Here is a 16,414-nt window from a genome sequence, read left to right as displayed (position 1 = left end):
GCAGGCATGCCAGACTTTACTGCTGCTTACGAGGATGAAACTAGTAACAACCAGGAACAATATCTGCAACACTTGTGTGTTGTCCTGAGAAAACTCCAGGATGCAGGATTGATGGCAAATGAGGAAAAAGCACACATTTGCCAAACAGGAATTTCAGTGCCCGTGCTTTGATATTCAATTCCATTCATTTCTATTAAATTCAAAATACTTGATTCATCCCCATGGGAGCAATTTAAGGGAAAATGGGGAACGGACTTTTGAAACCACCGCTTAATAAAACAGAGGAGATCTGTCATTGCCCGGATCCAGCCTGCAGGAAAGCTAGGAACTTTTTTAGGACTATGGGCTGGTATTGTTGTGCCATTCCACAATTTCCTGATGTGTCTTATCTGGTATCACAGAACCGACTAGGGATGAAGGAAATTCAAGAGGTCATCAGCTCATGAAGTGGCTTTTATCCAACTTAAAGACTGTCGGGATAAAGACAGTTTTGAAAATCCTGGACCTGACCCAATATTTTACTGCACAAATCAACATGCCAGCTGTAGGCTTGAGTGCAGTTTTGATCCAGGAAGATCTGGGGGTTTACAGAACATTTATTTTTTAAGTCAGAAATAATTCATTCATCCTTAGGATTACCTAGGGAGATCTGTCATTGCGACCTTTTTGTTTTCAGGCTGGCTACAGACCAGGATGGAGTCATGTTGATACTGACTTCTTGTCCTGTCATCCTGTGGAGAGTCAGGGGAAAACTGTGACATACAGAAAACGCTTTGTCTTGCATTAAATAGCGGAGCATTTTCAGAGCTCAATCCAGTTCATGTTTTAGCTTCTTGTCATTAAAGAGAAGGTATGAAACCTTTAGGATTGTAACCCCGCAGTGCTTAAGAGTGATTTCTTTAATTTCCCTCTCCTCCCATCTGTGCTAGGAGAGGGATGGCTGTCTGTCCTTTGTTTTACTGCTTTGTGTTCTGCTCACACGATAGTGCTGTCGCCTGACGCAAAACTAAATATGAATGCAGTGTTGCTAGGAATTCATCTGGCTAATGGAAATGAACTGCTTTAAAGTATTCACCTGTGCTGAGGACCCGCTCTTTTGAAATATGATGCTCTATTACCCGGATTTGTTCATTAGCCCTGGTAAAGCTGGATCAATATATATTTTTTAAATAAATATAGATTTATAACAGTTTTAACCAAAAGAGCTTAAGCATCCAGTGACGCAAGGAAAAGAGTTGTTCCTCCATATAGACTTACAGCACGTGCTCGAAAGTTGATTGTAATTCAGTGGCTGGATCAAGCCAGCAAAAACAACCACAGTCAGGTCGATACTCACAACTGCATTGTGGGCAGGTATCGCATATCCAAATGTGTTCACTGAAATTCCCCTTTATGGCACAGAGGTGAGGATGTGTGCTCAGTCTACCTGCCGTGTCAACATTGCTTAGTTTTCTGGCAGTTGTTAGTGCATAACGCTAATAGAGAAACTTTATGGTGACACTTCATATACTTCTGCTTCTTCAAAGCTTTCGTACAAAACAATCTGGAATTAAAATTATATAACTGTACCAATTCTATGTAAATCAATTTAGGGGAATTACAAAATCATTGTGATTGTAATTTCTTCTTACATAATTTAAATGTCATTTTGCACTAAATGTAAATGGAACAATACTAATTCTTTAATATACTAATTCATACCGGACCATCTACAAATTGTGATGTGCAGCCCCGCCTCAAACATTATGAAGTATTATTATGAAGCCGCATTACACAAGGAATAAGGGGAGAAAGGAAAAAAAAGCACATCAATATGAAACAGCTAAGACAAACTCCTTTTCTCTCCCTCAACAAAACACTGATTTCAAACCTGCTTGTTTTCAAAATGTACTATTAATATAGTCATCTTAACGTTACAGTAGAACAGCACAGCACAGGCAGTTCAAACTAAAAGATCTTTCCTTCTGACAGAGCTATTTTCTTACCAGGACCAAGTAAGTAGAAGTACAAGTAGCAAGTATGTTACAGGTGTATAAACTGCAAACTCACAAGCATCTAGTAAGTGACACGTCAGTGAATGAAAAGAAACCCTGGCTGATCCATTCTCTAGCACTGCGCAGCCCATTGTGCACTGCTCCTCGGGAATCTTGCTCCCAGTCCACTAACGACATCGCCCAGACGAGGAAGGTAGTGGCTGGACGACAGGGCTTACTGTTTCATGAACTAAATCACTTGTCAACCCTGACCCTAACTACAGCATCTTTCAAAAGCGTTCGTTTTCTTATCCTGCGTGTTCGCAGACATTTATCTTTGAGCAAAGTGGGAGGTCAGCATTCTGAAATAGCGAACAGGGCTCAATTGGTCCATTGCTCCATACGGCCACGTTGTCAGAGGTTCGATTCCCCATCATCACACTTCACACTGGATCTTACCTGGTGACCTGTAGACAGAATACAACCTGAAGCTGGCACGCCCAGAATCCTGCAGGGTTACAGAGATAATACTGTGCAGAGTCCATTTGTTTCAATGAGATATCCTGGATTCTTTCAAGAAAACGCTGGACAAGATTGTCGGAGCCAATAGGTCTAAATGGGCTGAATAACCTAACCTTACTTATGTTCTTAGATCACTACTGGTTCTTATATTCTCTGTGGGTGCAATTATCCAATGAGTTCACTCTGCAGTGAGAACGAGGCCACACGTGGCCCCTTTTCCTTGTACTTTGTGGGGTTTGAATTGTGGAAGAAGACTGTAGAACAAAAACTACCCTGCTTTAAAATACACAAACAAATCTCCCCAAGTACTTTGAACACTGAACGATATTTGGTGACCAAATTTCTCACCCACATGTTTCATTTTCAGTTACTTTCTGTACATCTGAAACATAAGACTGCTAAGTGCTTTATTTTCACATTATATAAAACCACAGCAGCTCAGAAAAGATTTAAAAAGCTGTAGCTCAATTAACATCAGTATCTCATTCTCATGACACGGAAAATAAACCTCCTGTTTTGCAAACAATTTGATTTTCTTCAGAACGTGTCCGTAATCTTATCTTGCATCTCCTCTTGCTTGCACTCTGGTGAAAATGCCAGTGAGGACTCTCACCCTTCAAAACAAAATCCACACACTCAACACATGAAATATTTGGAATAATTAGAAAAACAGGCATAGCTTTTTACACTTTCTTAGTAACAATTTGTTGTACTCCCATCAAAAGGATAGAGAGATTTACTTAACTTTGTGCCCAAAGACACTGAAAAGAGGTTTTTAATTGCGGATGCAGTGCCAAGGCAGAGACAATGAAGCTATTAATATGGACTTGAACAACAAGACTAATTCTCTTAACCTTCCTTTAACCTGCTGCTTCCATAAGTTGTAGGTCACTGTGACATCATTTCAAATCACTAACACTGCGCAAACAATATTTAGGGAACAACACGTAACACGCTCAACAATATCTCTCAAATTGTAACTAAAATGCATGCAGGTCTTTTTCTTCTTCTTTTTTTTGCGTCTTCTTTTGTTGCTTTTCATGCTGTCTGGGCTTTTGCAAATTCTGTTACTAGCATTCCTTTATTTTTTTGCCCTGGATCGTTGCCAAAACGTTGGGCCCCACGCCAGGATTCACTTCCCAGCTTTTATAGGGGGTAAAAAAACAGGGCCCTGTGGCAGGCTTGGATGTCTGCCTGTTGCTGTATCTCCTTAAGATCTTTAGCACCGACAACAGGAAGAATGTACTCTTTTGGCATCTGGGTATAAGCATAACTGGCCACCATAAACCCACCCTTACCCCCCCCCCTTCATTTTACTTCACCAGTTTGAAGAAACGGTGCACTACGAGGATGAAATTACTTTACGGATATTTCTGCGAAACAAAGCACACAGGCTTTTAGCAAAGCTCCTGTCGCAGATTACTTTCTAAAACGCTGAAAGAACCTAAGAGATGACATTTAAACCACACACAGCGAGCCTCCAGTGCTGCTCTCAAGGGGAGGCCTGACATTGTTCGCTGGGGTACTTGTGTCTCCAGATAAGAATGTGCTGAATGCTAAGATCCACTTGAACATCCCACAAACTCCTATTTGCTTATCGCAGTCTCGGCAAGTCTAAACATACTTTAGTCATTTAACGCAGGCTTCCAAGTGGCATAGTCACGGAGAGAAATGAATAATGCAGTTAACATTTGATTTCTGTTTTCACGCTCAACCTCAAAGAAACAACTTCATAAAGCTGAACTAAAACATCGTCTGTCCAAGAGCCACCTGTACAGGGCTTGAATAGGGAGCACGGGTAGGCCCACAAGCCACAATTCACACAAGTCTTTTCCTTCACATAAATGACTCCCGCCCTGGAAGTATCCCGACACTCGGGAATTTCACCTTTGCTCGTCCACAGCTGTTAAGATTTCCCTGTTGGAGCCATCCGAAACGAGAGACTGGCAGTAACACTTCAGTGGATATTTGGAATCTTTTATCTCAGCTCCGCATTCCGCCCTCTCCGAGCTCTCTTGCCATAAAACATCGTGCGGCCATAATGGACACCGCTGTTCCAGATTTTTACTGTGTTTAAAAGTGGAAAGTTCAAGCACACTGTTCCACAGAAATTGTTGACGTTGATTACTTTCTTTCGTTTTTGGCACCTCTGACTGCACATTCTCAGGCTTTCGACTACATAAAGCATGAAAGTTGAAGAGGCCAAGTTGAAACATTTCTTCTGCATTTCTGAGTCGGATCGCCCAAATAAGGAGCGTGAAACGGCGAAGAGTTTTTCCCTTTGGCAAACAATCCGGTCGGCAAGTCAGTATCCACCTGGAAATAAAGTCTAAATGCAGGCCAGGTGTTTCAATGGGTGAAAATCTCAAACCTTCTTTTAATTAGTGATGAGAGTCAACATTATAAACACAAAATAACAACAGTGTCTCACCCAAAGCTCCAACACATCATCAATCTAGCTACTTTGTTTTTTCAAGTGGCAAAAAAACAAGGATGTTTAACACTTATGGAAAAAAAAAAACTTCTGTACTGTCCCAGATTAAGAGATGAAAGAAACAGCCCCATTAAACACAAACATAAAACACCAATGTCCAAACAATTTCAACATTGTTGTTTTGACTACTTCAGCAGGCGACTTGTGCTTTTAAGTAGTTTAGACATCATTTGGAAAGAAACTGCTGACACTCTGCAGATCCCCAGAACTACAGTTGGCTACTCCTGACGAATCTATTACCTTGCGACATTGATCAAAACTCACATACTGTATGTACCAACTCTCTACAAATAAATGATTTAATTAATAATAATAATAATAATAATTGCTTACACTTATATAGCACTTTTCTGGACACTCCACTCAAAGTGCCTTAAAGGTAATGGGGACTCCCTCCACCACCAGCAGTGTGCAGCCCCACCTGCATGAGCTATCAGTGGGGAGGAGAACAGAGTGATGAAGCCAGTTCAGAGATGGGGATTATTAGGAGGCCATGACTGGTAAGGGCCAATGGGAAATTTGGCCAGAATGCCGGGGTTACACCCCTACTCTTTTCGCGAAACGCCCCAGGTTTTTTTAATGATCACAGAGAGACAGGACCTGGGTTTTATGCCTTGTTACAGTACAGTGTCCCCATCACTATACTGGGGCATTAGGACCCACACAGACAACAGGATGCACTGCCTGCTGGCCTCACTAAGCAATGTTTTTGCTTAGGTACTATAAAAAAGGTAGAAAGGAGCACATTTCATTCACCAGTATAAGAAAGACCTCTTCCAGCAGCAGCCTTAGCTTTTCCCAGGAGGTCTCCCCTCCAGGTACTGGCCAGGCTCACACCTGCTGAGCTGTGGTGGGCTGCTAGTTGTGAGTTGCAGGGAGATATGGCTGCCGACTAGGGGTGACCACTAAGCCCTGCCTTGCTCTGGCTCTCCAGGTCAAGGGCGGCAAACCCGTGCCTACTGCTTTACTTGTAATGTCTTATCACACTATCCGGGAAAGAGGTTACCATATCAGTTCAGCGCAAAGTAACAGAAGCTGTCTGTAAAGTGAACAGCACCTCGTTGCGATGAAATGAATGCTTCCTCCACCAAGCAGTACAACTGTGCCACAACGCATCCACATCTGTGGTATACATACAGTATCAGCTTTCTAGTCAACCAGCCACATTGGGCACAGGGCACAGCAACCACATGAGGAAATATGGGTTCCGTTTCGTGCTGGATGTTTTCTTGTGCTGTCTTAATGTAAGAGATGACAATTCTCCAGGAGAAAGAATCATGAAGCAGAGGGCCTGAGTGGAAATGACGTGGAAGTGCATTTAAAACCCACAACAGGAGGCAGCTCTTTGCTCAAAAGGTTGTGGGAGTATGGAACAGGCTACCCAGGAACACAGCAAAATGACCAGTCAGCTGCCCCCCTGCTTAACTATTCTAGGACATACAAGAGTCCTGAAAAGATCTACAGTATCACTTTAAAGCAGTAGAAGCGTAGAATAGAGTACAAGTTCTCAGGGACTGCATGTGGAAAAAGCATGTCCTCTCGCACCATAGGGTAGACCTGTCCAGTTCAGACCACCAGATCACCGGATCACCAGCTACCATCCAGGTCATGCCACCTGCTTCAGCACAGCAGTGACGTCAAAGGTTTTGCAGGCAGAGGCAGGGCTGTGCAGCACGGGTCTCTGTGCCTGGCCTCTGGCTGACACTGAAGGCATAGTGCTTCCGGTCTGGACTGCAGAGCAAAGAGAGAGGCAAAGCACACGGGACCCGTCAGCGTCCTCGGGTGGGATAAGGAGTAGGAAAGGCAGGGCTGGAATAAGCAAGGGGACATTCTCTATATGCCAAAGCTGTTTTCCAATTCCACTTCCAAAAGTTATAAACCTTAAGGATACATCACAATCTTGTGCGAGAGTGGAAGAGTCTAAGATTTCCCGAAAGTGATTAGTAGACGGAAAGTGTCTGATGGGTTGAATGGCCGATGCTGCTGCCTTAGCACTGGTTTTTTGCTGAGTTTAAAAACTCACCATTATTTCAGCAGTATAATCAATGCCTAACAGGTACGGATTATTATCATCGTCACATCGCTTTCAATAACCCCTTATCCTCATCCAACTCGGGGTCGCAGGGGAGCCGGAGGCTATCCCAGGAAGCAACGGGCGCAAGGTGGGATACACCCTGGACAAGGTGCCAGTCCCTCACAGGGCACACACACACACTCAGACCAGAGCCAGTTTTCTCAGAACCCACTTAACCTAGGATTATGTCTGTGGACTGGGAGGAAGCTGGAGCACCCGAGTGACACCAAAGCGAATACAGGGAGAACATGCAAACTCCACACAGACAGCACCTCGGGAACTGAGGCCACGGCCCCCAGTTCTGCCAGGTAGAGACGCTAACCGCTACGCCACCATGCTTCTGATCTTTTTTTTTCTTTTACCTTCTTCGAGGTTTACAGTTCTTCTTAACGGTGCAGCCGGCTATGATGTGGGGTTGTCAGTATTTATCCAACAGCTGCTGTCACATGCGCTGCCCTCCCACAGATAATGTAGCGAGAAGCCTGAAATAGCTCCACACTTAGTCACACCACCTGACTGGCAATTAGAAACACAATTATGAAGTGATTCTCAGAACAATTTGGATTCATCTGGATTTGAAAGAGCTGCTTGACCTCCATCGGTATTCAGCCCCTCAACCGCCTGCACATTAATTTTTCTAAAAGCAACTCAGCTGTCCGGCCTTTGGGAAAAGCATTAGAATGCCATTTAAACAGGAGGGTTTTTTTCAAACATTTCTTCCATATATGCAAATGTCCTCAAAGACAAATGCTGGGGCTGAAGAAGACAGAGCCACTTGTTCAATTGTTCGGAAGGATTCCTGCTTCCCTTCAAAGAATCAACAAACACACACAGCTTGTGGGTCCTGGAAAGGCACAACATTATTTCTAGGCTTTGTCATTCAAAAACACCTGTTTGCTCTGGTTACCAATCCCCCCATTGAAAAGTGCAGTAGATGTCTTTCCTTCGATAAGTTTTGTGATGACAAAGAATAAAATGTATTACCAGGGTCCATTAATTAACAGTATATAAAAAAAGGTTTTAAACCTATGCCTTGGTTAAGGAGGTTCTTGGTCAGTTTAATGTCCAAGAGGTCAAGAGCACACTTGCTGTGATTTCTTGCAGTCCTGCGTGCAGCCAAATAATGTTAATCATGAGATTGCAGCTTAGCTGACATACCTTTGTCAGCACTCAGGCAAAGAGGTTTAACACAGGAAAAGATCTTCATGAATAGCTTTATTCATCGTAATTAAGAGTTCAAGAGGGAAAAATAAAGATTTCGCATGTATATTTGGAAAGGATCAAACTGCATAATGCTCTTGGTTGCTGAATGATTTATTCATGTCATTTAATTACCTGCGGTAAACAACTTAAACGTGATCACACACACAGCGCGACACCAGGAACCAAAATCTCGTCCCCCATTTTAACAATATCTTAAGGACTACTCTTCACGCACCCTTGATCTTTCTCTCTATAGTAGCCTAAGAAGCTCAACCGAAACCTTCAGTTTCCTAATTTAACTATAGTATACACTCTACATTAAATTTAACACAAATCCTGAAAACTGTCCCTACTGGATAAAGGCATTTGGATAAAAAAAAAACCCAACGTATGAGCAGATTCATCTCTACGATCAACAGAATAAAGGAATTACTTCATTACAAGTTTATAAGTAGCGGGACAAGTGCAGCAGATGTACCGTAGCACAACAAAAGAACTCGGGAAAGTAACTCGAGTAGGTAAATGGACGGGCTCGATTTAAACATTTGAAAGTACGTGTTTGGGGAAAACGTATATCGACCCACTGAAACACCACGTTACCGGGACTGCAAGATGTTCTCCGCGGCACTGTGACAGTCACACACCCCGCACTACCCCAACGATGACAATACACTGAAACATCATTTCCGACTTTTCCTTTGTGCGAAAATAACTGCCGCTGCGCATCCTTCAGTGGTCCGAGTTTCGCGTCCCTCACCAGCACGGCGCTGCTAACCTGTCCACGCAATGCGCTGCAACGCACCGGCAAATGCGCGCTCGCCGCTTAAACAAAAAAACAAAACGGGTCTTACGATTTTGCCTAGCAACATTTAACTTCATTATGATCCATGGTGCTCCACGGTGACTGTTACTCCAAGTAACATCTGGCAGGGACGGTACGTCACCCTAACAGGTATCAGTGCGACAGCTACGGCACAGCCTCTCTCGGCTAAACCGTGTCCCGGCGTCGTGAAGGGAGCGCGGGTTTGCGGGGGAGCGCTTACCTTGGAAATGACTAATGTTTCCCCATGTTCAAGTCCACCTTTGAGAGTGAACCCCCACGGAGCGCCTCCCTGGAGACAAGCCTCCACGTAGATGAATCGGCCTTTCTGTGTCACCGTGCTTGAGCCGTGAAAGTTGTTTTCCATCCTCTTGACCGGGGAGGGTAGAGGCGGAAACCGTGTGTGCGCTGCAAAACAGCGCAAAACAGAAGGCGACGCCGTGTAAAACACTTCCCCCCCGAGGCGCTAACGAGAGTTTTCGTTTTATTTTTAAAGATGCCCAAAGCCGACGCGGGATTCTCCACCGCTCTGTCATAAAACATTTCCGAACATTATTCTTGGTCGATCTGCCATCGGAACGAATTTCAAAATGCCACCCCGGCATTAAAAAAAAAATATCCCGTTTTTTTCTGCAGGATACAACTTGCCTTTCAGTTTTCTCAACTTTTTCCCCGCATGTTCCATCAATCGATATCCAACAAATGATGAAGAAAAGGAGGAAAAAACGCAAAAAAAACCCCAACAAAATGGGTGAGTGGAAGGGGGAAAAAAAAAGTTTTTCAGTCGGTGCAACTCAGTGTCTGTGATTCAGTGGGAGGCTTCACTTTTGATCGATTGTAAGGCTTTTTTTTCCCCTCTTCCGAGTGCATTTTACCATTACAATGGTATTTTGCCACAATCCATTGGACTGGAAGAAAGGCAAGCGCTCATTCGCTTAGCTCGTCGCTCCTGGATTAGGTTACTACTAGTAGTTGTAGCGCGGCTGTCAGAAAGAAAGGAGAAAAAAAACGATCCCCAAAAGCAGGATTTTTATTTTTCGGTTTTCCCCCAACCAAGTCCGGAGACTTCTAAAGCCGTGTTCCAGTTGAAGTCTCATCGAACGGCTCGGTTTCAACTCTCTCCCTTGATGCAGTTTAACTGCTCATACAACATCCCTGGATGCAGGACTCCTACCTCCTCCTCCTCCTCCTCCTCGCAGGGCACTCGTGTTGCAGCGCCTCGGCGCATGCGTGACGGACACAACTTGCCCGCTCCGCCGCGGCTTTGATGAGCTCGTCCCAGGCAGGATACTGAGTGACACGGTTTGGGTTGTTTTTTTTTTATCCCCCCGCCGTCGTCTCCTTTCAGCTGTCCTGAAGCACAGCACACATACTGTGCGGAACAAGAACGAAAAGTCCCACGGCGATTCTCCCTTTCTAGTGGGGTGATCACTTCATCGCCATTCAAGCCGGACCACTCGCCCACAACAAAAAAAAGGGGGGACCCGATGTAGCCTCTCACGCCGTGACTTCTTTTCCAGATTCCTTTCATTTACACGCCGCATTTTGTGAAAACTACTGTGCCAAAATGCTTTTGTTCCACGACAACTGCTGTACAGACGTTTCGGGTTTGTTTATTTATTGACGTATCTGTGGATTCAACCGAGAAACAGGTCTGTGGATGAGCTCTGCTCCTAAAAAAACACGTGCTTTGCGGTTATTAAACATTTTACTTTCTGACAGTGTGTTCTTGCAAATACTTTCTCTTTAAATGGCCATAATTCTACACTAAACGAAGTCATAAAAAGTCTAGTACAGCTCTTTAAAAATGCATTTAGAGAAACATGGGAGTCCTTTTTTTTAAGAGAGCAGGTCAAATACACAGCGTATTACTGAGTATATAGATATATGGAAATAGCTAATTAATAATCACATTCCCATAATTCATCGTGCTTAGTACTTGACCTCCATGAGCCTTTGGAAAATCCGTATAGAACATCTGAACGAACCTTATGAAAACACAATGATGAAAATTCAACAGACAATTTTAAGGGTTATTTGTAAGGATTTCAGCCAAAATAACGTGAAATGTGACTGAATCATGCATGACTCACTCTGCAGCCCATAACCTGATAACAAGAGGTTAAGAGGTTAATAACAGGTCTGTATTGTGCTTTGTCCTTAAACTACATATGGAAGTCAATGATGTGTAAGAATCTCAGGTGGACTTTAGTTAAGAACAATATAGTTTATCACGAAACATTTACTGTTTGCATCATATTGTGAACCAGGGGTTTCGGTATTTGTGTTTGGTTTCAGAAGCTTTCTAATGTAATTATATGCTGCAGCATTTGTTCGAGGCCAAGGAAGTTACTTAAAATGAAAGACAAGTAAAAAAAATGTATAAGAATTTGCAGTCATGGCGCAAGTATACATCCATCCATTTTCTAAGTGCTCAATCCAATTCAGAGTCGCACACACTGACACACGCACACGCAGAGCCAGTTTTCCCAGTAGCCAGATTAACTACCAGTACGTCTTTGGACTGTGGGAGGAAACCGAAGCACCCAGAGGAAACGCACAGGAACATGGGGAGACCATACAAACCCCATGCAGATCTGGAAACTGCACCTCAGGTCTGGAATTGACCCCAGCACTGCCTTACAGTGCCTCCCTGAAACTAGGCAATATCATTTAGCCCCGTTTTGGATTTGAATTCAGATTTTCGGGGCTGTTCGGTTAAACCAATCTCTAAACGCAGACCTTAAAATACAGCATTTTGTTTTGCTTTTCAAACTTCAAAGTCAGGAGACCATCTCGTGTATTGGTTATTCAGGGGGGTGGGATGTTCCTTCCCTGTCGCAGGTGTTTTGGGATAGTCTGGCCTGTGGGGCTGTTTATAAGGTTGGGTGGTTATATGAACCCCCACAGCCCACTGCAGAGAGCGGCCCTCAATCACTCCATTGTGTCAAGACAGAGAGGAAACATATTGTATGTCAGATGGGACTTGGCAGGTTCAGAGGTTGATGGGTTGTGCGTATAACTGAAAATTCCTCATTAGTAACATTTTTCAGACTAAAAACAAATGTCAGCCAGAAAACGTCAGCAGGGGAAAACGAGCCACTTAGCATTTCAAATGTTTTTAACTTTTCGAAATGTTACTGCCATTAGAAGCAAACTACTAAATTAAATAGTGTTTTGGAAGCGATGGTTACCAGGGGGGAAGCACACCATATTTTAACAAAGTGCTTCTAAAGGTGTTTGTCAATGGTAAATTCAGTAAGGAGGCAAAAAAATGACATGTTCTTTGGGTATTGCAACAGCAAAAAACAAAAAAACAAAACTGTCAAGGCTGAAGTAAAATACATTGGGGAAAAAATGGGAAAGGCTTAGACAATGAAAGGGAACTGGCTGATGTACTAAAAGAGTATTTTACACAGGTGTCTACGAAGGAAGAGGAACAAGTAATAGATTTATTCCATGCTGAAAAAAAGAAGAAAGAAAACACAACGTTTTGGCCGTGGAGCCTTCTTCAGGTGCCTTTTTCAGCATGGAATAAACCTATTACTTGTTCCTTTGCAGCCTACGCATGCTGACACAGCCACCCACCTGAACTACGAAGGAAGAGGTCAACATGCCTGAGGCAGCAGCAGGACAAAGGTCTGTATTAAACAGTATCAGCACAGGAGAAGCAGAAGTGTTTCAGGTACTAGAGGCAGTCAAGATGAAATAACCCCCAGGGCCTGATGGTATGTTCCCAATTGTACTCAAGGAGACAAGAGATGTTATTCAAACCATTGATGCGACTATTCCAGCAGTCGCTGGAGCCAGGGTGTAGCGGGCTGGCCTGAATATGAGAGTGGACCGGTTAGAAAGGCAGCACCTTAAAAGGCTCTGACACCACAGTGGTCTTCTAATTTATCACAGAAGAAAAAAACAGTCGTCTTCAGCTTCCTTATTGCTCCAACAGGAGAGCAACGGTATACAGTACATGGAGAGGATCACAGCGGCTGCCTGTCACCGAGTAACTGTTGGTGGCTGAGGCCTCTCAAGAAGGGCATTTGCTGACAGCCTGGCACTGGAGAATTGCTCATGAAGTACCCATCTGAAAAAGAAAAAAACACATTAAATGAAGTAATTATAGACCAATACATCTGACTTCTTCTACATCTAAGGTGATAGAAATTATTATTGGAACTAAGCTAGATGTTCAACTTTATGGAAATAATAGATACTTTATTAATCCTGAGTAGTCAACATGTATTTAGAAAGTTTAAGCCTTGTCTAGCCAACTTGTTCTTTGAACAAGCACCAACAGTAATGGATACACACTATCCATTTAACCTTTGATTTGATTTCCAGTACGGTTTTCAATTTAAGTCCATTCAGGAGACTTTTTTTTACTCTCATAATACCCAATTTTTTTTTGGCACGCTGTGAGACCCAAAACGTCTACCCACTATTTTCAGGTACCAGACTTTTCTTGGTCACTAAATTCTGTCAATTTGGTAAGTTTTATTACCCAGATTAAAAAAAAAACAACATGTCCTGGCTTAAGGATCTCTGAATGCTCCCATGTGCGTTGTTTCCTTATATTTCTAGATGATATTAATCATGCCTCTTCATAATTGTCAAAAAATGGTTTGTTCTTTGTGTGTTCTGGACTGTGTGTAACTCTTCTTAGTGCACTTCTCACTGTACTGATTGTATTGTATGTATTGTATTATTATTATTATTGTATCATTCGTTACACTGCGGCTGTGTTGTCTGTGTTAAGCTGCTGTTGCACTGCAATTACCCTCACGGGACCAATAAAGTATCTATCTAAAAAAGGGATTGATTATACGCAGGGAACTGCATTCCCCATAATGCAGTGCGGGGCAGAGGAGCTGTAAACAGGGACTGACTGAAAGCGGCATCGGCAGGTGCTTTTGTGTGATTGCATTTACAGATGGCTCCGCCGCACAAAAGCGTAAAATAAAATTCTAGAACAGCACTGCGTAGGAATAGTCGCGTCACAATGATATTGCTTACAAATGATGTCTCTTCGCAACCGGTAAGCATTAATAAAAGCGCACGACTGTCAACAAAACCAGATTTATCCATTATCGGCCAAACGCGGTTGCCTTGGTGATGTCACAGTTTCCCTAAGGTTTCCGTTTGAAACTGGGGAACAGGGAACAAAAATTTGCACGCCGGCAGAGTTTTTGGGATCAGGTTCAATTTTGCTTTAAGATTTGGCTTTGTTCTCATCCGATCGGAGGGATGTCGTCGGAAAGACGAGAAATCGGTAGAAATGACACTTCTTTGACCACAAAAAGTTATAGCATGGCAACAGGCTCCGGAGTTACGGTTGGAGTGTCCGTTCAGGGAGCTTCGGTCATCGAGAGCTCCCATCCCGCTGCCGAAAGTAAGTAACTTCCCTACAACACAACTCAAACGAGGAGTTAGTTCACACGGTGGGGTGATTTATGCGGCGTACAGCAGTGTGTGTCGGGAGAGCACCGTACACAAAACGTTTGTGAAGCACTACCTTTCTCACACCGTGAGTGTTACACTATATAGGATACCCAACAGGTGGGAAAAGAGAGCTTTTGCGTTTCCCCAGTGAGATAAAATGTATTTACAAATCAGACAGTGATACGTGGCCCCAAAGTACACGAGACAGACAGAGCCCCGAAAGTTTTGGTCATAGTTTTAACGTGTTATTTACTGTATAGCGCTTGTGTGTTCAGAAAAGCCATTGCATAGTCCAAAACGCACCACATTAATACTCCTATTTAAAGGTCCATGCTGTACGAGGCTTTTGTTAATGTTACGTAATAAATGACTTTTGGTGTGTATTTTTAGCGTCTAGAGCAGGTCTTCCTACTTGCTATGCTTCGCCAGATAAGTGTAAATTTTGTACAGTGGCGGTGAATATCTACAGTAAAGTTTTTACAGAGGCAAGCTGTATGAAGAGCACGATGATAGTATAGTTCCTGCAGAGGCAAGCTGTATGAAGAGCACAATGATAGTATACTTTCTACAGAGGCAAACTGTATCAAGATCTCGACAGTAGTATAGCTTCAGCAGAGGCAAGCTGTATGAAGAGCACGATGATAGTATAGTTTCAGCAGAGGCAAGCTGTATGAAGAGCACGATGATAGTATAGTTTCTGCAGAGGCAAGCTGTATGAAGAGCACGATGATAGTATAGTTTCTGCAGAGGCAAGCTGTATGAAGAGCATGATGATGGTATAGTTTCAGCAGAGGCAAGCTGTATGAAGAGCACGATGATAGTATAGTTTCTGCAGAGGCAAGCTGTATGAAGAGCATGATGATGGTATAGTTTCAGCAGAGGCAAGCTGTATGAAGAGCATGATGATGGCATACAGGTAGTTTCTACCATGACAATCTGTATCAAGATCACGATGGCAGTATAGTTTCTATAGTGGCAAGCTGGATCAAGATCTCGATGGTAGTTCTGATGTGAAAAATGCTTGATGTTTTGTGGCTGGCTCTGCACACGACCTGAAAATGACGCTCTATATGCCATTGTGAGTGCGGTACTACTGGGCAGGGAGTGTGAACATCGTTTCTTCGTTTCAAACACTCTTTCCAAGCCTGTGCTTTTTCCCAGAGTACTGCAGCAGTGCTGTATGCCGGTCTACGCATTTGACTTATAAAATGTTTCTGCTAGATACCAAGCCTACAATGGCTGTGCGCAGATGCTTAATTTCTTGAAATGCCTTGTGTGTGAAACTACAAAATCTAATTTTGATTGACTTTCCTGATTTGTATATGAAATGCAAGTGCCACCTCTTTATAACATGGTTGTTAGGGGAGAACTTTAAGATTTCACAATATTCGTGAAACTAAAAAATGTTCTAACATTGGAACCCTTCCTTTTTTATATGGGTACTCTATGAATAATGATATAAACTGTTAAAGGTGCTGTACACATTTTATTGATTCCACTAATACACATTAAAGGCTAGTAGCCTATGTAAATGTTTTGTGTGCTTTCTGAAATGTTCTTAATAAACGTATTTTTTAGCAAACTTTGTTTTAACCTAATTATCATTTTGTTACTTTTTGTAAATATTTTCTTGCAGAGGGAGAAAGTATTCTGGAAGAAAAGGATGCCAAGACTGTGCAGCCTGTGCACAAAATCGCTGTTGGCTCCTATGCTGAAGCTGAAGGTACTGAAGGCTAAATCCTAGATTTTCATAGGAGTGCCTTCATTGTAAGGGGCTTTTGAAATATGTGAGATCTCCTGAAGGTGTTTTAGCTTTCAGTTAGAATGTCCTCCATTATTCTCCGAAGTGAATCCTTTCCCAAGGGTTTTTGGAATCATAAGCGACATTT

At 42.9% G+C, this 16,414-nt stretch overlaps 2 protein-coding genes across 5 annotated transcripts in view; one reads left to right on the top strand and one right to left on the bottom strand.

Moving 5' to 3' along the window:
• The window catches only part of shroom3 (shroom family member 3), an 81,023-nt gene extending 70,750 nt beyond the window's left edge, over nucleotides 1-10,273 (bottom strand). Inside the window, exon 1 of one of the 2 annotated variants that reach the window (XM_088911597.1) lies at nucleotides 9,310-10,273. In XM_088911597.1, the coding sequence (XP_088767723.1) occupies nucleotides 9,310-9,453 (144 nt within the window). In that variant the 5' untranslated portion in view covers nucleotides 9,454-10,273. The remainder of the gene's footprint in view (nucleotides 1-9,309) is intronic. The other variant, XM_088911598.1, reaches the window with a different exon arrangement.
• A 3,763-nt stretch (nucleotides 10,274-14,036) lies between these two features.
• Nucleotides 14,037-16,414, top strand: part of LOC148837381 (coiled-coil domain-containing protein 158-like) — a 29,254-nt gene continuing 26,876 nt past the window's right edge. For all 3 annotated transcript variants that reach the window (XR_016090808.1, XM_088910513.1, XM_088910514.1), the window contains exons 1-2: nucleotides 14,037-14,475; nucleotides 16,162-16,248. Coding sequence is in view for 2 of the 3 variants with exons in the window: in XM_088910513.1 (XP_088766639.1) it covers nucleotides 14,331-14,475; nucleotides 16,162-16,248 (232 nt within the window). In the remaining variant the exon portion in view is untranslated. The remainder of the gene's footprint in view (nucleotides 14,476-16,161; nucleotides 16,249-16,414) is intronic.

Source organism: Atractosteus spatula, chromosome 3 (assembly GCF_055471065.1).
Source record: "Atractosteus spatula isolate fAtrSpa1 chromosome 3, fAtrSpa1.hap1, whole genome shotgun sequence".
Taxonomy (NCBI): Eukaryota; Metazoa; Chordata; class Actinopteri; order Semionotiformes; family Lepisosteidae; genus Atractosteus; species Atractosteus spatula.
This window is presented reverse-complemented; position numbering and strand designations above follow the sequence as displayed.